The following is a 23,386-nucleotide window of genomic DNA, read 5'->3' as shown; positions in this document are numbered from 1 at the left end:
ACATACGTGGCTGTCATCACACGCGCCACGAAATGGCTTTCTGCCAAAGTGGCTAGCAACTTCCTTTTTTTGTTTTGAAAGAAATAAGGGTCCATTTGTACAGTCTTTTCTAGAATCAAAATATTCTAAAAGACCATACGATTTTTAAATAGCCATATTTCCTCTGAGGAAAAACAGAAGTTCACCTACTACTTGCGCTATAATGTCAAATGGCCACATGGTGTCAACTTCATGGCGGAAACCCAAACAACAAGGGTCTTAATTTGACTAAGAAAATGGTAAAATTGCCTCTCTCTCTCTCTCTCTCTCTCTCTCTCTCTCTCTCTCTCTCCAGCTAAACTAGTAGAAGAAGAAATAAAATAGAAAAAGAAAAATTATAAAAAAGGCTCTATTAGGATTAAAAACACACATTAAAACCTATTTTGGGTTTTTTTTAATTTTTTTCCCATTTTTCCATTCTTCTTCTTGATCAGATCGTTCTTCTTCTTCCACTATTTTAAAATATATGACTCCTATTATTCTTGTACTTATTCCTTTCTATTCTTTTTTGTATGAATTTTAGGGATATTTTTCTATCCCCCCCCCCCCCCCCCCCTCTTCTTTTCTCTTTCTGCGGATTGGTGCGTGGCATAGGTTTATAACTTGAGCTGCAAGGTAATGAGACTTGACGAATTGACATGCCTTGCACTGGATGGACTTGCACTAGATGCAGGGCCTTGTGTTCGATAAACTCGTGATGCGAACGAGTGAGTTTAAAATTGGGCATGACGAGAAAACTTAGTAGTTTGACGAGAGGCTTGGAGATCGTAAGTGTAAGCAGAGTATCGAGTTGTTGGGCGTAGAGGGCCTTGCACTAGAGAAAACTTAGTAGTCATTGCCTGTTTTTTTGTGTGAGAAGGCATGCCATAACAATGGAGGATGCTCGCCGTCTGCCACCAGCAGTCCTAGTCTTGAGTAACTTGGTTGTTATTTGGGATTGTTGTTGAATTAGTAAATCACAGGGTGTGACAATACTTTCTGGTGTAATGTCGAGACTGTGTTAAGATACAGGATGGGGTTGTTTTGATCCATGTACTTGGAAGTTGGAATCAAATTTTTAGGTGATAGGAGAACTTAATTCTGTTCCGAAAAATAGAAAAAGTAATTCTTGAGAGTGAGTTAAAGAGCATGATTCTAATCCTTGAAGCCCTCCAAAGAATAAGAATTGATTTTGACTTACAGAATGACAATTACAAGAATGGTTAAAGAACACATTACAAGGGACTTGTATGGGGACAAACATTTTTTTAGAATTATATGAAAAGCTAGGGCTCAATTACAGTTCTTAGATTTGAGGGGTTTCACAAGTCAAGGAGTTTATAAGACGTCAATTCTTAGATTTAAGGAGTTTCCCAACAAGTCAAAGAGCTTATAAGACAATTCATTTTTGAAAATAAAAAAAACCTACTATGTTACATTGTGGTCTCTTAAAAAACCACCATTTGCAAAATTAATGTTTCTTTGAATCACTATACATGTTAAAATTTGTTCTACTTAAAAACCTTCATCTACCATGAATAGTAGTTGCTTAAACTAAACCTTCAATTTGGATTGGTGGTATTCATTTTACAACAACCACCATTTTCCATGAATTATGCAATTCAGTCACCATTAATCCATTTGGTTTCCATGCCATGATTAAGCTTTCTGAGATCCATTATTCATCATCCAAATAAAACCATAAAAGAGCATGAAAGGTAGATCTATGGTGTAAAATGAATCAATCAAGATCAGAGATGAGGCGATCAGACCAGGCCAACCTGCTTTGACATTAACAGAAAGTGCTAGGATCAAGCGGGCCATAGATCTATGGTGCAAATCGAATCAATCATGATCGGAGATTAGGTGATCAGAGCAGGCCCAGCTGCTTTGACATTAACAGTCAGCGGTCGGATCAAGTGGGCCCCCACCTCCCACCACCGTAAAACTCAACAGAAACCAAATGATGATATTCATGCATACTTAACCTTTGCTTTATATACCCATACCTCCCCAAAGAACAAGTCTAGTAAGTGTAGAAAATTACATTATGTAACTATAATAAGAAAACGGCAATAGATTTATTTCACTTTATAACTTGTCAGGATATATTCACAAACAAGTAATTTGAAGTAGAACATGCTGCTCATTCTGATTTGTGAAGATTATGAAGAATGTACAACGAGGCAGATGACAAGAAAATACATACAGAGTAGCTTAAAAGATCCACACCAGTAGCTATCACCACTGTCTTGCTCCTCTCAAACATCTTTACAAGAAGAATCATGACAATGACATGCCCAACCTTCGTCTTTAATTCATCGAGTGAACTGATTTCCATCCATTTGGGCCTTTCCTGCAAACAGAACACAATGGAAAAAGAACAAAATTTTGAGAATGTCTTTCAACCAATACAGTTCTCAATAACAAAGCAATTCATGAACAAAGTTCAAATCAGGGCTTTCCTGTCATTGCTTTTTGAAATTCTAAACCTTTAAGGAAAAGTATGAAAGTCCCAAAAAAGATCTTAGGAAAAGTTAAGCAGTCCGTAATTCAGAAAAAAAAAATTAAATGACAAGAAGCTCTTTATTTCCTGTCTTTGCTTTAGGCATTGTTGAATAGGAATACCATATTTACATTTCTAGGTTATTGGAAGCAGACAGCAGTATTTGAACTTCCATCTCCAGGCCAATTCAGGCCTGCCAATAACACATTCTGGTAGTCAACCTTGAATGGAGACCCATCTTTTCCATTTGCAGAGACAAAACAGCACACAATAGTGTTATCACAGGCATTCCTCCTCTGAAAGACCATGTGTCTCTGGCCTTGCCGATGATCGTTTTCTAGGGGTTCATTATCCAACTGGTGAACCCACATCCTGTGCTTCTCGGTGATAAGCCATTCACAAAAGCAACTATTGCAGGGACTGCCACGAATGCGGTTCCTTTTCGTCAGATTGAACTAGTGACATCAAACTTGAAAATGATGGTGGGTTGCAGGGAGGCAGTGACCCATCCTTCCCTGTTGGTTACATCATTCCCTCTTGGTAAAGGACTGACATGATTTATAGGAAAAAAAATTAAGATTATCAGTATTGTTTCTATAATTAAGGGGCCTAAAATTACCAATAAGATCAACCCATGCATAATGTACTTAGAGCATGGTCTAAAGTCAAATCCATGCAGACCGCTTCGGTCATTAAACCAGGGAAGCAGGATTCGTACCTGAGGGTGGGGATTCGCGATTCCCCGAATCGCGAATCGGAATCGTGATTCGATTCGATTCCCCAATTCTGGGGAATCCCGAATCGATTCCGTCGGAACCCCGATTCCCAATTTTGGGAACCTCGATTCCCAATTTATGGAAACCCCGATTCCCAGGTGATTCCCTACGAATCCCCAGCGACTCCCGGCGATTCCTTGGCGAGTCTCCCGCGATTCCCCGGCGAATCTCCGTCGACTCTCTGGCAAACCCACGATTCCCGCTTCAAACCATCCCAGGAGCCTTCGATTCCCGCTTTCAAATCCCGAATCGAATCCCGCTTTCGATTCCCGCCCTGGCAACCTTGCATTAAACATCTCAACTATAACTCATTCTTACTATGATTTATCACTCATATATTCAGAAACATTGATCATGGTCTAAACAAGACCAAACCTGTAATTAAGATGACTTCTTGTTGTAAAAATCTTATGATTTACGATTTGAATCTTACGATTCAAATCGATTCATGGATTGAACGATTCAAATCGAACAAAGAATCTTTTTTCATAAAATCTTACGATTCAAGTTCGATTCGACTTTGAATCGTGCGATTTTTTCGATTCTATCTGTTTTGGATTTTGAGAACTGATTGTGATTTCAAAATGAAAATCATTTCAAAATGCTTTGTTTATTGCTGAGATTTCTTTGTATGAAGATTATTATAGATTTGAGTATGTGCTTTGTTTATTGTTGTGATAAATTATATAATGATTTAGTATATGATGAATATAGTTTGTGCATTGTTTAGTAATTTATTGTGCGATGAATATGGTTTGTGCTTCAGATTACTAATCATGGAATTTTATATTTAATTTAATAACTTCAAATGAAAATATATAAGTACTCATTTTAATCTTATTTTTTACCTTTTTATTATTTTTTAATATTCTTTCTCATTTTATATATAAATCTGAAAAAATCTTATGATTTACGATCTAATTTAAGATTCGATACAATTCGAACCCTGTTACGATTTACGATTTGATTCTGATTTTCAGAACTTTGGACTAGAAATCAATACCCACCAAGTCCTGAGGAACCACATTCTTTCTCATATTTCAGTTCCTCCTAATATGAACCACATTCTTTCTCATATTTTAGTTCCTACTAATATGTTTCAGTAGGAATTTTCTCTTCTGTATCCCCCGTTTTTTGTCCATCCTTGCTACTCTTGAAATTAGTATTAGCACTAAACTACATACGGAAATACAGAATGCCTAAAAGTTTGTTTATTAGAGTATATTCCCTAAAAGTCAGTCATTGTGTAATGCATACGATTAATTGATGAATTTCATGATAGTTAATGGGTACATTGAAGGAATGTGCAACGTTCTTTTCACAATGATGCATGTTTGTCCTTGGGTAGCATTGTAGGAATATCATGCCCATGTGTAATGACCCGGTCTCACCAAAGGCCTGTAAAGATACAAATCCTAATTAAATCTAGATCATAGATCTTTCGATCAAAAATTAACGGATAGATCTGTGATTTTGAGTTTTCGGACCGTTGGATATGTAAATTAGATATTGGATCGATCCCTAATCTGTAAGATTCTTGTGTATTTCTTATCCCGTATTAGATTAAACGATCTTAAAAATCGACGGTCATAGTGTATTTTCGTCACTTTTAGTATAACCTATTTTTGAGGCATCAAATCTTGTCCATTCGACATGATTTTGGTCTCAGTAGATGGGTATTTTGAATACCTATCCAACGGACCCAAGATTTAGCGATTCGAACGTGATTTGAGCAAGTTATGACCATTTTTCTATTAGGCTTAGGCATAGTTACGAGTTTTGTCTTATTAGACAGCTAGGTTGTTTTATTTTAAAAAATAAAATGTAAAAGTAACATAATATAACCTAAATACCTAATAAGCTAGGAGACCCAATATTGATATTTCCACCCTTAAATTAGTATTGGATTATAATTAGGAATCTAATAATTAGAATCCTTCTTGAAATAAAACTCTATGCTAAATTTATAAATAAACCCATCTAGTGTTATTTTTAATCACCTAAAAATTGAAGGAAAAGGAAAGAGAGAGGAGAAGAAAGGAGAAAGGAAGAAGCAAAGCTACGGTTTTGTATCGATTGGTTTTTTTCTTCGAGAAAGTGTCTAGGAACTTATTTTTTGTATTTTTTGGTGTAAAATTGATGTGTTTTTGCTTTTAGTGTTTTTGGTTGTTCAAATTAGAATTTTAAATGTATTTCACATGGATCTTGATTTCTTTTGAAACAAGAAAAGAGTTTTTGATTTTCTTTCTAGGGGTTTTAATGTAGAAATCCTATTTTTCTTATGTGAAACTATTACTAAATCTATTTTAAGGTGTTGGAGAGTTTGTTTATATATGTTTTAACCCAAATGTGTGATTTAAAGAAAGTTTTATCACCTCTCTTTACATGCATATTTTCTTAGTTTTTAGGGCATGAAAACTGCTGATTTTACAAAGTTTTGTACCATAAAAATTGCTGATTTTTAAAGTTTTACGTCCCTAATTAGTTGCTGATTTTCACTGTTTTATATCCCTAAATTGGTGCTGATTTTGAGTATTTAAGCACGTAAATAGGTGCTGATTTTTCAGAGGGGCATAATAAGTGTAGATTTCTATGATTTTTAATGCAAGATTAAGGGCTGATTTTCGTAGTTTTATTTCGTGATTAGTTGCAGATTTTTAGAGTATTTTGATGAAAATATATATATTTTAGGGTATGAAAAATATGATTTTTGGACCACATAGAGAGTAGTTGAACAAATAAATAAAAAGACATTACATACGAGAATAATAGGCATAGGTTAAATAACTTAAGACAGAAAAAAAGAAAAAGCTGACACCAAGCTAATTATTAATTTTGGACCTCAGGATCCCCATCTTCATATCAATGTCAGGACTTAGGCTTCAATATCAAGGCAAGTGATGACTGACTTTTATAATATTAGTTACAATTCTGATTTTTGTGATTATATTTCTGTTTCCTATGATTATTCGCATTCTTTATGCACTTATGTCATTGAATTAACTGATTATCCCTGTAGAAATTCCTGTGGTAGGACTTTTTATTTTTCGGCCATAATCTATAGTACGGGAAGGCAACAGAGCTACGTGTGGCCACTTACCGACAGGTTCGTGATGATTTTCATCGTGTATGTACTTATGAGGAGATAGATATGACCCATATACATCATCGAGATGACATGATACCTGTCTCTGTATGTACTATTTTATGATTGAGGCTCTCTTATATGATTTCATGATTTGCCATCTTTAGTATATTCCCTTGACATTCTCACATGCTTATTGATATTATTTATCCTTAGCAATAAATCTTATAATTCTTATTGCTTTTTCTTATCACATGTGAATGCCATGAGAAACACCTTTATAATGCAGATTTTCATTCCTGTCACTTTTATTATCCAAGCCAGTCACATGAGCTTGCTGTTTGATTTAGATTATTTTCCAGACTTTGTAGGTGAGGAAAGTGAAGGAGCCTTTCCGATGAACAGGTCTACATGACACTTAGGATGGGAGAGAGCACTCATAGGATTTCTTTTTGGGTTGAGATAAATCATGTAATATACATTCTGTTAATGGAATAGAATTTTTTAGTTGTTGTTTCCCTTTTTGGGGTACCGATTCTGATTTTGGAATTTTGAAAAAAAAAATCGTGTCTAAATATTTGCCCCAAATCTGGGTCATTACACCATGGATTCACAGATCCTTAGGGGCAGAGAGATATGACATTCTAGCTCTTTACAACCAGCATCAGACCTTGCCTCCATACACGCATTGGGGTGGCCAATCTCGGCCACTAGGATAGTGGACCCTAAGCAAGCAAAATGGGTACAGTGAATAGTTCACGCACTGAACGGGATCATATTCTAGAATAGCCCGTCGACATGAAATAAAGATAAGGCTATTCTACCCACTCGGTCTGTGGGCCCAGTCCAAGGCTTTTTGGTCTACCTTACAATGGTACTCAGGCAGTACTCAGTCATAGGGTAACCCACGAAGTCAATAGGGATGCCCGACATGGAATCTTCCCATGTTTTTCGTCCATCCTAAAATAGCCTGACGAGAAGACTTGATAAATTGTTTATCAAAAGATTTTTGATATGTATATGATATATATTATGGTTTCAAAAGAATTTGCAAATGCACTTGTGGGCCCAGGTGTGTGGATTGAAAGGTATACCTTGGTGCGGGCCAAGGAGGTAGTCGTGTCCACCACCATAGGGCCAGCCCAATACGTGAGGATATGGAGGAAGGACGTACATAGGATGGTATTTGGAAGATTTGACGGCCATCTTCAGGGTAACGTCCTACTGGGGCCACTCACCTAAATGCGACAATAGCCAGACCATAGAGAGAGGTCGCAGTGGGGCTCTCGCAGTCCTACAAGATAGGCCATCGTATCCCTGCAGGATAGGCTATCGTACCCCTGCAGCCTATGAAGCACGGGTACGGGTACGGGGTACGACACGACACGGGTACGTGGGTATGTGATTTGCCAAAAAAAACCGGGTGCGGGTACGTTCGGGTACGCCGAATATAATAATATATTTTAATATTTTATTATATATTTATAAAAATAAAAATAATTGTAGAGCAATCAAATAACAATAACATCACCAAAATGGAAAATTCTAATATTACTCTTTGTTAACTTACCAACTTCTCCAAAAGCTTAAGCTGTTGAAGAAAGGCGTTATTTATCTTTTATACTTTAACACTCCCCCGCACATGTGGCCTACTTGGCAAACACGTGGCACATGTGGTCCCACTTTGGGCTAACCATCGCATGTGGATTTTTGCTATCCGGGAGGTTTGAACTCGAGACCTTTGGCTTTGATACCATGTTAACTTACCAACTTCTCCAAAAGCTTAAGCTGTTGAAGAAAGGCGTTATTTATCTTTTATACTTTAACACTCTTCATTTCAGAAGTGATTAAGTTCCATATTTCATAACATGAGACATCAATACATCATTCATTAGAAAAAAAAGTCTGTCACCAGTGTGTTGACCAGTGTGTTGACCAGTGCCTGACAAGATGAATAATTTTTAGAGACCATGAGATTTTTTTTACCAGACTTTTGGGATTTAATAATGTTTGGACAAAATAGATTTTATGAATTTTTAAAATTTGAAAAATACCCCACCGTTTGGAAGTTAAGAAAGTTAAAATTTTGACCCGACTCTTTTTCTTTGAATTTTGTACTAGAACTGGAGAGTTGACTTTTTTTCCTTTTAGATTTGGGTGTTGAAACTATTTTTAATAAACCCAAAAGGGGGGTATTCCGTTATTTACATGTAAATCTTAAGTAAATGGACAATAAAATAGTAAAGACATTTACTATTTTACTTACATGTAAATACCAAGTGCAGGAAAGTAGAGAGAAGTACAGGAGAGGAGAGACAAGCAGCACGAGAGGAAAGAGGAGCAGCAGGACGTTTTAGGTGCACACCCGATACGCATTTTTTTTTTTTTTAAACAATGGGGCACGTACCCCGGACGTACCCGCACCCCATACGTGCCGGGTGCGGGTGCGGGAGCCCGGGAGAGTACTCGTGCTTCCTAGCCTGCAGCGATCCCACTCATTACTTGCTTGACCCTTGAGGATTTTTGTAGAATCTAGGTCTCAGATTTTATAGATTGCATGGACAGATGAGATCAATTATATTGGATACAGGGAGGATTTACACTGTACCTATGGTGTATACATTTAGGTGTATATACTATAGTAGTGGTATATGGAGATTAATTAGTTAGTTAGATTACTTAATTAATTCTCATGGGAAGAGTAAGCTTCTAATTTTGAAACTCTACTCTGGATAGTTCCCAAATTAATTAATGCGCTCAATTAATAGATAAGGGAAGCTAGCAGTTTCTATTTTTTGAATAAGAGAGAGAGAGAGAGAGGTAAATTAAAAGAAAAGAACTTTCCTTATAAAAGTGATTGTTTTGGAAACAAATAAGATAGAGAGAGAGAGAGAGAGAGATTTCTTTTTGCAAAACTCTCTTATAGTAATAATTTATTATTATCAGAAATATGTTGGGAAAAGGAAACCAAGGAGAGTTGGTCGTCCAAGGCATCTTGGAACTTGGATGCCCAACTCTTCTACGGTTTTCATACAAGTGGTGAGAAGGAGAGAGTGATAGTTGGACATTTTTCCTCTCCTTCCTTCCCAAAATTATTTCAAGTTATTTCTCTCTCTAATTCTTCAATAAGAAATTCCTTGCTTTGGGAAGAAAGGTACTTCGAGTTCCTCCATAGTCCAAGCAATCAAAGAGAGGCCATCACTCCGACTTCTGAGGTGTTCGTGCTTGAGAAGCATCAAAGCCAAGCGAGGAGTAGATCAAGCACAATTGGGAAATCGTTTGGTATATTTTATAATCCCAATTGTATTTATTTTTTTTAACACCAACGAAATCTAGTAAATAGGGATCTTGGAATTCGACAAGGGACATGAAATTTTTGTAATATGTAGATTCCAAGGCCTTCTGCTGTGCCTACCAGTATTGAGTAACAATGTCTTCCTCCCGAAAGTCTAATCTTGGGTGTGACTTGATCTAGTTCAGCAACATACGACAGATTGGATTCATGTGGAGCATAAATAAGGTGATTCTACAGTCAAGTTTAATAAGAGGCCCCTGGCAATGCTCTGTCAAATGTCCTTATTTGTCAACCTAAAAATAATTACAGCCTAAAAAAAACACAGAATAGGTTATGTGTTTCATCAGACTCTTAAACTATTGAATATGTTCCAAATGTAATGGGAGCATGTAAACATAATATGAAATTTGTAGCAAAAGAAGTAAAACTCTAGACATAAAGATAACTGGAATTTCATCCAAATACATGCTTTCAATATGCAACAGAAGTAAAACTCTAAATGACATAAAGATAACTGGAATTTCATCCAAATACATACTTTCAATATGCAACAGATATTCGTTTGAACTAGAGGGTCTCTGAATCTATGCATTGAACAGGAATATAAAACAGTGTGAAAGTTTTATCTGACACAATAGCAAGAGAAGAAAAATCTCAGTTCATAGTTATCAAGGCAATTGGATGCTCACCTAAATAAGTACTTGCAATATGCAAAAGATAAATTCTTTGGTGAAAGAAAGTAATGGAGGAACATGAGTAACAACAATGAAGAAACCTTTCACACTTTCAAAATCTTCATGTAAGTTATGTATAATTTAAGTGGCGAATGTAACTACCTTTAGAGCAAACATTCCAAATAAGGAAGATCCCTTCAGCGCACGATCGACATTAGAAGGCAGCCCAAGTGGCACATTACTGATAAATAGTCCATATAGGCCCATGCCAAATATTAACATGACTGTGCCGGCAAGATAAACATCTGCAGAAGAAAAGAAGTGAAACGTCAACCAATTTTTAATCGAAAGCAACATGCTCTATTAAGTAATACATGGGGTTACTGGTACTGCAGTCCCACTAAGGTTGATGTGACCAGCAAAAATGTTCTTGTATCAGAATCAACATAGTAAATAATGAAATCATTATAAAGCAAAACAGCCTCATGTATGCAAAAGCTTGAAGTCCTTGGTAATTCAAAGGGGTGAATATAAATGAACAAAATTATTTGTGTCTAGAATCATTTTTTATTCTAGAAATTCAGATACTAAATCTTGTGACCTTCCATAAACAAATATTAAAATGCTACTACTCCCCAGGAAATTCATATACTAAAGTAGGGCACCCACGGGAATCAGACGGGTCAATTGAACCATGTAAACATAGTAGTAGATGTATTTTTTTGTGTATTTAGGGATAATTTGTCTTTTCACCCCATTAAGGTAGAATAATGAGGATTCATTTATTCTTTATACATATTACGTATAAATCTGTATAAAGATAGCACATGATCAATACCAATTTATCTCCCAGAATTTAAAGAGTTCTCACAGTAGCAGACCTACACTTTATAAAAGATTGATTGATTCTAATGAAAGCAAACTACTAGGAATCCACCAAATGTAGAAAACTTGCTATAGAATTGAAAACCACAGAACCAACCCAATAGATCTTCATAGACAATGCTAGAGGGATAAAAATACAACATAATTGTTCAAAACATGACCAACATTGGGTAAAACCCAATACCAAGCATGGTTGTACAACCTTAGTGGGAGAGTTTGGACTGAAGAAAGAGAAGACAACTATGCTCTATATAAAGGTGATAAGGATTCTATAAAAAAGTTAGCAATAGGGTGAGAAGTACAAGAATGCTTACCCTTGCGTAAGACAATATTTAGTCAAAAGAGGGAATGGTGTGAGAAGGCAATAAAGTAGGGGCAAAGTTATTACCTGGTGCTCAGATTGGTGATGATTGTCTATGATGTAGGAGGACTCGGCTTCTTTCTTCATTCTAGTGCAAACATGAAGCTTCTTTTCAGTGAAATTTGGGATGCTTGGAATATCAGTATCAAAGAGAATTGTATAAGGAATACAATGTTGGTCAAGTCATGCTGATGGCAACGAGGGATGAGAAAAAGGAGCACACTCATGAAACCTGACATCCATTGATATGAATTGCCTTTTGGCCCCAAAGAATAGCATTTATATCCCACTTTTAAACTGAAATACCCAAGATAGACAAACTCAACGGACTGAGCTCCCAACTTGGCTCTATTTGGACCCAGAATGTGAACAAAACACACTTTAGGACTGAAAACAAACAATGGGGAAAATTAGCTAAGAGCTTCAATTAGAGATTCACCATTCAAAACTTGTGAGGGAATTCGAATAATCAGATAGAATGCTGTAAGAATGGCTTCATTCCAATAAATTTCACATGACCTCATTCCCAAGAGAGCGTATCTTGTGACTTGAAGGAGATGATGATTTTTTCCTTTTAGCCATCATTATTCTGGAGAGTAAAAGGACATGTGGTTTTATACTAAATACCATTTTCAAACAGAAACCCTGTAGCTGTAGGTCATGAGAAATTTACTCACCATCAACCATCACTATCGGATCTAAGGATTTTTATATTGGTCCCAAACTGGTTCTAAATCATCATGCAAAAGATCTTAAAGATGTTGGATACTTCATCTTTACTCTCATGAGAGAGCTACAGATAACCCAAGGAAAGTCATCCACAAAGGACAAGACATATACAACTCAACTCAACTCAACAAAGCCTTTGTCCCAAACTAGTTGTGGCCGGCTAAAGGACAAGACATATATATATATATATATATATATATATATATATATATATATATATATATATATATATATGTTGCATCGGTACGGATACAGGTGTCGGAATCCGACACGGGTATCGAGTGTGGGTTCGGCAAACCTCAAAAGGAATGATCTGTGAGTTAGCCAAAATATTTTAATCAATTATCAAATTTTATTTTTTACATAAAAATATGGTTACAACTTATAACAAGTAATATATATTATATTTTAATAGGTTAAGTAGATATAAAATTTTATTTCCGTTTAAAAAACTTAATATTAGGATGGGTAAAATTCAAAACATATGGTAATTGTAAAGTTGTGGTAGTAGTATTCAGAAAAAAAATGATAAAAGAGATCGAGAAGTGTCTAAGAGAATCTCGGATTGACTCGGGGTCATCTCGGTCTGGCTTGGGGTCATTCCGATCTAACTCAGGGTCATCTTGGTTTGTCTCGGGGTCATCGCTTATCTTGGTCGAACTCAGGGCCGTTCAAGTCAAAATTAGGGTCGATCCGAGAATGACCCCGAGTCAGACCGAGATGACCCTAAGTTAGACCAAGATGACCCCAAGTCAACCGACATGAGTGATGACTCCGAGTTGATTCTTCTTCTTTTTTCTTCTTCCTCTTCTTTTTCATTTTTTCAGCATCGATTCTTCTTCTTTTCCCTTCTTCCTCTTCTTCTCCATTCTGTCTAATGCTTCTGACCACTTCCATTTTTTCCGGGACCGTTTTTTCTTTTTCCTTCTTCATCCTCTCTTCCTACTCTTTTCCTTATTCTTCCTCCTCTTTTGTTCTTCTTCCGCTTCTATTTCTTCTTATTATTCCTCTTCTTCTTCTCCCTCTTCTCTGGAGTTGCAGAGATGAAAAAATGGAAACCGAGAGATGAAGAGGACGTTTTTCTATGCTTTATTTGCACATGAGGACAAAACTGTCTTTTGGGTTGGAAAAGACTGTTTGGCACCACTTTTCAGTCACCTTGATTTTCAGTACCACCTACCGAAAATTTCAAAATTTTTACACAGCCACCAGGTCTTCAATCCCTAATATAATTAAGGGTCCAGCCCACGTACCCAGCTAAGTTCCAAGATAGAAAAAACAATAATATGGCCATGTTTATGTTCTGCCACTCTATGAGGAGTATATGCTTAAGAGGCTTGATGGAAAATTCCAAGACCACCAAGATAATTTTGGAACTCACGGGACAAATAATCCATACCATTATCAGAACATAAAACACAAACATTTCTACCAAATTGAGTTCAATTTCCTTCATGGAACAACTTCAAAATAGTCAACATTTCAGATCTTTCTAGCATCACATATATCCACAAATATAACAATGTATGAATGACTAGATAAACATTTTATTCAAGTTGGTCCCCAAATATCTAAATGAACTGACTCATGTTTATCATTTCTAAGAAAAAAAAAGGAACTATCAGATGCATGCCTAACTCACAAGCCTCGCACTCCAAACTAGACACGAAATGTAAAATAGGGGACCAAGAACTTCAAAGTTCAAACTGATAATGGATGAATAACTGAGATGACAATGCTAGAGATGTGGAGAGGAGCTTGAATATAGAGAAGCACAGTGAAGGTTCTCAAAAAAACTAGGAAACAAGAGCTCGGGGGAATCCACATAGGATAAATTTAAAAAGTAAAGTACATATTTGAATTTAATAAAAGGGACGTGGTTTTCCACACTTTATGTCTTGTTTTAGAAATAGATGCATTTCCACCCCTTTTTTTATTTGTATTTTTTAGAAAATAATGTTATTTTCAAGAAAAGATGAAGAAAAGGCGGAGGAAGTGCATGGAAAGGAGGGTTGAATCATCATTTCTCTTAATAAAAAATGGAAAATAATAATAATTTAGTGTTTGTGAAAACAGAATCCAGGATGCAAACTGGTACAAAGTGCACAAATTAATTCTATTTAATTGAAATTATGACGGACCAATGGAAGGACTATTTGGTGGTAGGAACAAGAAGAGCTTTCCAAGCAGGTGCAAGATAGAGGTCTTGGACTGGCATCTTTGGCGCAAGGTCCTTGCTACAAAGGTATATGCAAATACATAGATTTAATTTTTTTTTTCACTGGTTTATATTCTCTAACAGTAACAGGAAAAATGTACACAGTAAAGAAAAGATCAAACAGGCATGGATTATAGCAAAGCAGTTCATCTTGATTTTATCCATTATAAGAAAATGCAACGAAAGTGGGGTCGAACTATCATTTCTCTTAATAAAATATGGAAAAGAGTAATAATTTAGTGTCTGTGCGATCAGAATCCAGAAGATGCAAACTGGTACAAAGAGCACTATTTTTTTAGGGGAAAATACAGATACACCCCCTCAACTATGGCCAAATTCCACTTCTAACCCAGTGGTATCGAAGGTACCAAAGACACCCCCTCAACTTTCTGGCATTTTTAAGTAGACCCCCTCCGTTGACGGTCCGTTAGTTTAGCCTGACGGAATGACTAAAACTAACCATGGTTAATATTTTGAGGACAGAAATACCCTTGTCACTGGTTTTAAGCCATTTGCAGAGGGATTAGGGTTAAGCCATTTTCCGTCGCCGCCGCCATCTCCGGCCACCACCGCCGTCGCCTCCACCACAGACAACGAAAACCCACTCCATGGCTACATCAAACCCCACATTTCAAGAAAAAAACACAGACAAAGACAAAAAAAAAGCCCTAAAATATTAGGGTGTTTGTGCAAAGCATGATAATGATGTGAATGAAGACAAATAAAACCCCTAAATCAAGGGTTTGTGTTGATAAATAAACAAGGGTTTGAATCAAACCCTAATTTTCAGTTTTCACGTATGAAAACCCTACTTTTAGTTGGAGAAGATGAGGGCATGGGCATTATAGTCATTTCCTCCTCTCTGTCCACTCCGTCACGTTAAAAAAACCCACAAATATTTTAGGGGGTGTCTTTGGTAACTTCGAAACCACGGGGTTAGAAGTGGAATTTGGCCATAGTTGAGGGGGTTTATCTGTATTTTTCCCCTTTTTTTATTATTTTGAATATTTACAAAGAGCACAAATTAACTCTATTTAAGCACTATTTGGTGGTAGGAGCAAGAAGAGCTCCCCAAGCAGGTGCAAGATAGAGATCTTGGACTGGCACCTTTGGTGCAAGGTCCTTGCTACAGAGGTACATGCAAAGGCAGATTTAATTTTTTTTCACTGGCTTATTTTCTCTTAACAGTAACAGGAAAAAAGGTGCCAATCTTCTTGAACATGACGAATAATAGGAAAGCAGTTCATCTCTATTAATAAAGAAAAGATCAAACCGGCATGACGAATAAAGAACAGATCAAACAGTTCATCCAATCTTCTTGAACATGACGAATAATTTAGGTTAAAACATGTGTTTACAACAAAATGACAAATCATCAATTAATAATTAGATAAAAAAAAAATGCACATTTAAAGCGAAACTGAAAATAACCTCACCTATGGCTTCAACTAATCGCAGAACCATCTGCCCTGTGTGAACTCCCTTTACACAGCTTGTCCAATAGATCTTGTATGCCTCAAAAATGTAAACACAACCCTATGCAAGAGAAAGATCAACAATAATCAGCTTGATGGAATCTATCCTAAAGAAAAAATTGTAAATAAATGACTCAGATTTGTTGAATCAATATCAGAAATTACCATAACATGATTGCATACAAGGATTGAAATTTCGGTTTCGGTTTTGGCCTCAGCCGAAAACGAAATTTCAGTGAAATTTTCGGTGGCAATTTAGGTTTCGGTGGAAATTTCGGTGAAAAGTTTATAATTTTGGCCGAGATTTTTAATTTTCGATTGCGGTTTTAAATTTCTATCCTGGCCAAAATTCGAAATTTCCGTAATTCGGCCGAAATTTAAAACCATGATTGCATATTATCTACAGTTATACACTTTGTTTAATAACGTGACATGTAATCAATTTCAAACCCATTGACAGCATGGTATGTAGTTTTCAGAGGCTAAGGGAAATCAGAATCACATTCCGGCTGTGATAGGTACGACATCACATGGTGGAACTAGTGATGAATAGTTTTACATAAATGTAAAACAAGGTGATTCGTCCCATTATCAAAACATGGTCATCCAGGTATCATCAGTTCCCTAGTAATAATTGTCTTATTTACAAGCATGCCATTGGTTAATATTAATGGGAACCATCCTAAATAAACATAAGCAGCATCCTAATGGCTTAAGTGATGGGGGAAAGGAGAGAATAATTCACAAAAAAGTTATCTAATACAGGCTCCACCATTAGTACAAAAGATGAAAATTCCATCGCCATGTTTGCAGGGGATCCGAGTGACCTATGTCACAAGGAATGACGGAAATTGCATACTTTATATTTAGCATTTTTTAAATTATAAAATGAGTACCATTATACTATAAGAACTTACATTCAGAAAGCACAACAAGGAACTGACTAATGAGAGAATAATTGACAAAAGAGTTATCTATTGCAAGCTTTACTATTGGTACAAAAATAGATCCTCATCATGTTTGCACTCTGCAAGGGTCATATGTCACTAGGAATTCCAAATACAGCAGACTTTAGATTTAATATTTTGTCAATTGGAAAATAAGTTAGCCGACCCCAACTAGTTTGGGACAAAGGCTTTGTTGAGTTGTTGAGTTGAGTTGAGTCAATTGGAAAATAAGTAGCATCATAGTATAAGAACTTACATTCAGAAAGCACAACAAGGAACCGGCTAATGAACCCCCAACAGCCAGAAGTGCCAAGAAACGAAAGTCAAAGATTACCTGCTCAATGAAAGCATAAGCAAGAACGGATTTTTAGCACATTAAAATGATCATCGGAACATTTCTGAAGTGAAGCTTGTGGGTGAATTCTAACAGTGTGAAGTGGAATAATGGAACTTGATACACAAACAAGCATGCTTCAAATTTCAGAACCTATCTTGAATGCTTTGTAAATATCTTATGTTCATTTTGTATCTAAATTTCAAATCATTAATATGGATTCTACCTAGATGCAGCAAACATGGTAGCATAGCACTTATAAAAGCAGAGAATCTAGTGACTGAAAAACTTTATCACTTAATTTTCTTTCTCTAAACATGTCCTATGCACTAAGTGATACCATTATCGGGACTACCATGAATGCAAAGCTACTCCAACTATCCTTATCAGCTAGCTGAAAAATATGGAAACCAAAGCCATGTTTTATACAAGGTCATTCTTGAAAATGCACAAGACATTGACCAATTAATCTGATGCTTTTAAGTTAACCAAAAGTATCTCCACTGCTATTTAGAATTTTCAAGCATATTTCTCCAAGAAACCAAAGAATCTAGTGACAATATGAATACTTTATCATCTAATTTTCTTTCATTGAATGTCCTTTTCACTAAGGGGCTGTTTGGATACACGGATTTTAGAAACCTGGATTTCCTCAAAATTGTACATGGGAGACAAGAGTAGAAAGAGATCAGCAGTCGTTTTTTGATTTCTCGCCCTTCTTTCCAGCAGCAAGAGAGCAGCAGATCATCCCATGTTTCCAGGTTTTAGAAATCTCAGGATGCGGGAGAGATTTCTAAAACCTGGTTTTCTTACTTAAAATCCAAGAAACGCTGTCAGCGCAGCATGCAGCAACTTGATCATGAACTCTCTTTTACACTGTTTTCAACCTAAAACCTGGTTTCTAAAATCCGCATGTCGAAACGGCCCCTAAATGATCTCATTATCAAGAAAAGAACGGATGCAAACCTACTCTAACTGCCCATAACTGCTACGATGGGGACCATCCTAGGACATATTCTAATTTTTATGTCTAATTTAGGTGTTTTTTAAGTCCCTTAAGTTATAGGAGGTGTACCACAGTCTTTTGCCCATCTAAATCACCTAGAAGTTATTTTCTCAATTTAATCAGTAAGAATTTCCAAAAATACAACCATTAGAATTAGAATTTCCCAGCCAATCAGGCCAACAATATTTCAGAACATATTGCTGAAAAACATAAGCTGGAAGTAAATCATTGAAAGGTGAATCATCAAGATTAAGGGCATCTTTGGATCCCAACAAAATGGATCCTCGTTTACATGTACAATTGTTTGATTTAATATCATTTTCAAATGGGTCATTAAAGTCGCTTTGGAAGCGATTAATTATATTGAAGTGATATATTCACTCCCTTTTCTTCCATGGACCAACCCCTCTAGTGTATTTATCACAACTCTCTTTACACCATTATACCATTATTTGCAAATAATCACATTTCCCTAAGCCCTGTTTGTCTTGGAATTTGAGAACCGATTGTGAGTCTATGAGACTCATGATAGTCACTTTTGGACTCACAATCGGTTGACAAACAGGGCCTAATTATATCATTTCTAAAACTATTACACCATTATTTGCAAATAAATTTAAATCCATTTGCTTGCAAGATTCTATGCAAATAATTTTCAGAGCCCTGTTCGTTTAAGATTATGACAACCGATTATGAGTGCCAAACCGATTATTAGACTCAAAATTACAAGAGAATTCAAGCAAATGTAACCCGGAATAAACTATAGCAATAGCAGTAATAAAGAGAAGAATATAGAGGGGTTCGAGAACTACAACGAAACCCTAAAGAAGATTTACCCTCTCGATGGTGGATTCAGTGGAGCGCGCGAGCTGGCGCATACCGTTGGTGGTGGGATTAGCTAGGGCATAATTGAAGTTTCCATCGGACGGTCCAGATGGTTCCACGTAGGGTTTGATTGGAGAAGAAGAGGCTGGTACAGTTTCACTAGGATGAGAGTTGTTAAAGATTGGACGGTAAAAGCGAGGTGAATTATTACTTTGAGGAGGGCGACGAGGAAGAGGAGAGATGGAGATGGGAACAATTGAAGAGAATGAAGAAAAAAGAGCCATAGAAAGAGAAAAGGAAATTGAGTGAAGAATGTCTGTGAGGCTCTGGTCATACTGTGTTTCTCTATCTCTGTTTTACTTGGGTGAAAGATCTTTCTGAGGAAGGGAGAACTACTTTAAAAAATATTGGTCAATGTCTCGCGTGCTTATTATAATATAAGGAAAGGTTAGTTGCTTATATTGGCACTACCATGTTATTTCGGCTTCAAAATTTATTAGGGGTGCAACTCGGGCCGGGTTGGATCAACCCTAGCCCAATCCGAGATAGCATTTCGTCAGCTCTAACCCGACCCCTCCTGAGCCTTGGGTTTGAGGATGGTCTCTCAATACTAACCCAACCTATCTAAACCAAAATCAGGTCGGGTTGAGTTGAGTCGTGTTGGGTTTGGGTTCACCTAGGGCCAAGCAGAAAAATAAAAGAAAAAAACATAACGCAAAGAAAGTTATGATAAGATTAGAGGACGGAGGTCGGGCTTGAGTCAGGTCAGGTTGCTAAGGCCTCAACCGAAACCCAACCTGAGGAAAGCCAACCCAACCCAACCCAAGGGTTGCTAAGGCCTCAACCGAAACCCAACCTGAGGAAAGCCAACCCAACCCAAGCCAAAATTGAATTGAACCCATCAGGTTTGGGTTGAGACCAACCCAAGTTGCTCCCCTACCACAAAAGCTCTTAAGAGTCCAATTAAAATAGAGAACACAAACTGGGTCTGTGCGATTATCAAAACGTTGTAGTGTCAATATCAATAGCCTAAGAAAAATGTAAAAATGAAGGTCACTTTCCTATCAAGCTCCTTCCTAGCAGGCGCTTTTAGTATCCCACGCCCACGTGATTGTGTCCATTGATCTGACCGGCATCCACACGTAGGCAGGTTTGATGGTGGTTGTGTATAGGTATGAGATGTCCAATCTCAAGAGGGGTGCAACTCGGATCGGGTTGAACCCAGGTTGAGTTCGGGTCTGGTCGGGGTAGGTTCGGGGTCAACCCGGGTCGAGTTCGGGTCGGGTTTTGGTTGAGGGCTTGGGCAACCCGACCCGAGTGAAACCCGACATATTTTACGATTTTACTTTTTAGTAACCTTAAAAAGTCGGGTTGGGTCGGGTTGAACTCGGGTCGGGGTCGGGTCAGGTTCAAACCGGGTTGAGTTCGGGTCGGGGTTGGGTTGAGTTTTCCCAACCCAGGTTGAGTTCGGGTCGGGTTTTGGTTGAGGTCTTGGGCAACCAGACCCGAGTGAAACCCGACATTTTTTATGATTTTACTTTTTACTAAGCTTAAAAAGTAGGGTTGGGTTGGGTAGAACTCAGGTCGGGTCAGGGTTTGGTTGGAAAAAAGGCTTCCTCAGGTTGGTACTTGGGTCGGGCTCGGGCTCGGGCTCGGGTTGAGCAAATGGTTCCTCGGGTCAATTTCGGGTTGTCCTCAACCCGACCCGAGTTGCACCTCTATACTCAATCCCAACTAGGAACATTCTAGGTTTGTAAAGAACTGGAAGGTCATAACTCTTTGCCACATAATCTCTATGCACATGACCAATCCTACAATGCATCCTAAGGACAAACGTGTGTCTAGACTCACATCACACACTCCAATAAACACACTCCAATAAAGTACCCAATAGATGTCATGAAACAATAAATTATAGTTTTAATATGACAACGACTAGATTTTATGGAATACACTCTAACATATATGGCCAACCCCCTCCTACATGCATTCCTTATGTACCAGGTGATGCAGTGGTTGCTATCATTGACACATCCCTTCTTAATCCTGATGCTCTCATACACCTACTAAGGCATAATTTGTAGTCAGCTCAAAATCATATGAAGAAGTTAGCAGATGAGCATAGAACTGCATGTAAATTTGAAGTTGGGGACTGGGTGTACTTATGTTTTCAACCATTTCACCAAACAACGGTGACAATACGTCAAAATATGAAGCCAACTTCTCGCTATTACGGTCCTTCCAAGGTCTTGCAACGAGTTGGCAAGGTGGCTTACAGCTTGGGGATGCTGGAAGGGTCACGCATTCATTCAGTCTTTCATGTTTGCTCTTGAAAAAGTAGTTAGGAAGTCATTCCGTGACTCTGGTTGTTCTGCCGCATGTGGATATTGAAGGTAGGGTACAATTGGAGCCGGTGGCTATCTTAGATCGCAAGATGGTTAAGCAAGGAAATCGTGCAATGACTCAAGTCCTTCTTCAGTGGTCGAACACTTACAGAGAGGATGCCAAATGGGAATACTTGAGTGACTTGCATCAATAATTTCCAGATTTTAAACCTTGAGGACAAGGTCATTTTGAAGGAGAATGGAAGATGATGCGAATGTGGCAGTAGGAGTAATTTTAGTGTCTTTCTTCTATAATCAGCTGGAGTATTTTTAGTAGTTTTCTTATTCTATATTCATAGCCAACCCCAACTAGTTTGGGACAAAGGCTTTGTTGAGCTGAGTTGAGTTTCTTATTCTATATTCAGTAGGAGATCTATATGCAGTAGGAAAGTCTTTTTGATAAAAAAAAAAATCAAGTTGTAATCTTTTATTTGTGCATGAATGAAAATCGTTTCTTCTTTCCCACTCTCCATTGTTCTTGAGGCTATCTCCACCTGAAATTAATTGAGTCACTCTTAAATAATTTTGAGAAGAATGCAACTATTCATGAAGGACTTCAGATTGCAGTGGGGTTTTGCAAATTAAGAAAAAGTAGACTTGCCCCAGGTTATCAAAACTATCTCTAGTAAATGCGTGTGGTCATGGATATTACCGGGATTTATTTAAGCTTCGGATATTATAAGATTTATGCTTCAGGATTGTTTCTCAGTTGGACTACTTTTCTTGGTTTAGAGATCTTGAATTTTAGGAAGTTGACTACCTAGTTCTTGTGCTTGCAAGAGACCATGTGTTCACATTCTGATTTGGGAGTTTCCCCCCTTATATCTTTTGCAATGATGAAGGTAAGTATCCCATAACCTTATATTACCTAATAATCTAATATAGATTGGTGGGAAGCCAAAATAGAAGGATTGAGGCAATAGGTTTTTTCGAAAAGTCTATTGAGCAGACAAATCCCAAAACACACGACCTAATTAAGGAGAGGCTAGAAGAGAAGATTTTCTATTGGGTAATGATAAAAAGAGGAAAAGGGAAAATGGGCTGGTGAGGCATCCTACGAGGAATTCTCTTTAGTTTCTTCAAGCTTGGAAGAAAACGAGAAGCTCAGTGTCGTTGTCAGAAGGGCTGGGTGGATGACCTTTGGGAGCTAAGTCGAGATCTCTCGGTGGTCTTGTGAGTGGTTGGTAAACTTCAATTGTAGTTTGATTTAGGAAGTCCCATAGCTCTGAGGCTTAACAGACAAAGAAAGTAGTGGATACTTCCACTATATGGGTAGAAGGTGACGACCCTAATGAATCGACTATAAAGGTGGTTGATAAATTAGCCACATCAGCGCTCAAATTCCTCCATCATTATTGCCCTGGCTTTGATGCTCAACCCTTTTTCATTTGATTTCACGGATTTCACACTTGGATAGGAGGTAAGCACAAGCTTGGTTATTCTCTTGTGTGCAATGTAAGAGAGGACAGCAAGAAGGATTTTGAAAAGGGTGGCCAGGAAAAGATTTAGGGATTGATCAAGTATATGATGGATTGAGGAACCTATTGTAATCTTTGTTTCTCTCTTGCCCGAACCACGTAAACTTGTGTTCTCTACGTGTTGCCATTTTGTGATTGGTTTATCTTACTTTTATTCTCGGGTTTTGATCAGATTTTTGTCCGATTTTTATTTTTATTTATTTGTTTATTTGCAATCTGGTTTAAATAATAGCCCTGTTTTCTCTAATCTTAATAATTTTGTAAATTATTCTGCCTAGTAACGACCAGGTCGACACCGTAATCTTAGCATCCTTTGGGTCTTTCCCTAATTTCTTTAGCATTTTTGAAGAAGAAAGTCCTAAAAGATCACATTTTAAATGATACCTCTAT

The 23,386-nt window shown here is 37.2% G+C and overlaps 1 protein-coding gene across 1 annotated transcript; it reads right to left on the bottom strand.

Annotated features, from left to right (window-relative positions):
• Nucleotides 1-2,075: 2,075 nt before the first annotated feature.
• LOC143882909 (uncharacterized) lies at nucleotides 2,076-19,522 on the bottom strand. The gene is made up of 5 exons (XM_077386292.1): nucleotides 19,146-19,522; nucleotides 17,226-17,303; nucleotides 15,984-16,083; nucleotides 10,517-10,659; nucleotides 2,076-2,374 (listed from the first exon to the last, which is right to left on the bottom strand). Exons 1-5 carry the CDS (start codon nucleotides 19,416-19,418, stop codon nucleotides 2,165-2,167), a joined length of 804 nt encoding a protein of 267 aa, XP_077242407.1. The 5' UTR covers nucleotides 19,419-19,522; the 3' UTR covers nucleotides 2,076-2,164.
• Nucleotides 19,523-23,386: the final 3,864 nt, after the last annotated feature.

The sequence above is a fragment of the Tasmannia lanceolata genome, unplaced genomic scaffold (assembly GCF_043159265.1).
Source record: "Tasmannia lanceolata isolate RefF3 unplaced genomic scaffold, GAP_Taslan_0.1 ptg000002l, whole genome shotgun sequence".
NCBI classification, from domain to species: domain Eukaryota; kingdom Viridiplantae; phylum Streptophyta; class Magnoliopsida; order Canellales; family Winteraceae; genus Tasmannia; species Tasmannia lanceolata.
The sequence above is the reverse complement of the archived record's forward strand: the minus strand, read 5'-3'. Positions and strand labels throughout refer to the sequence as shown.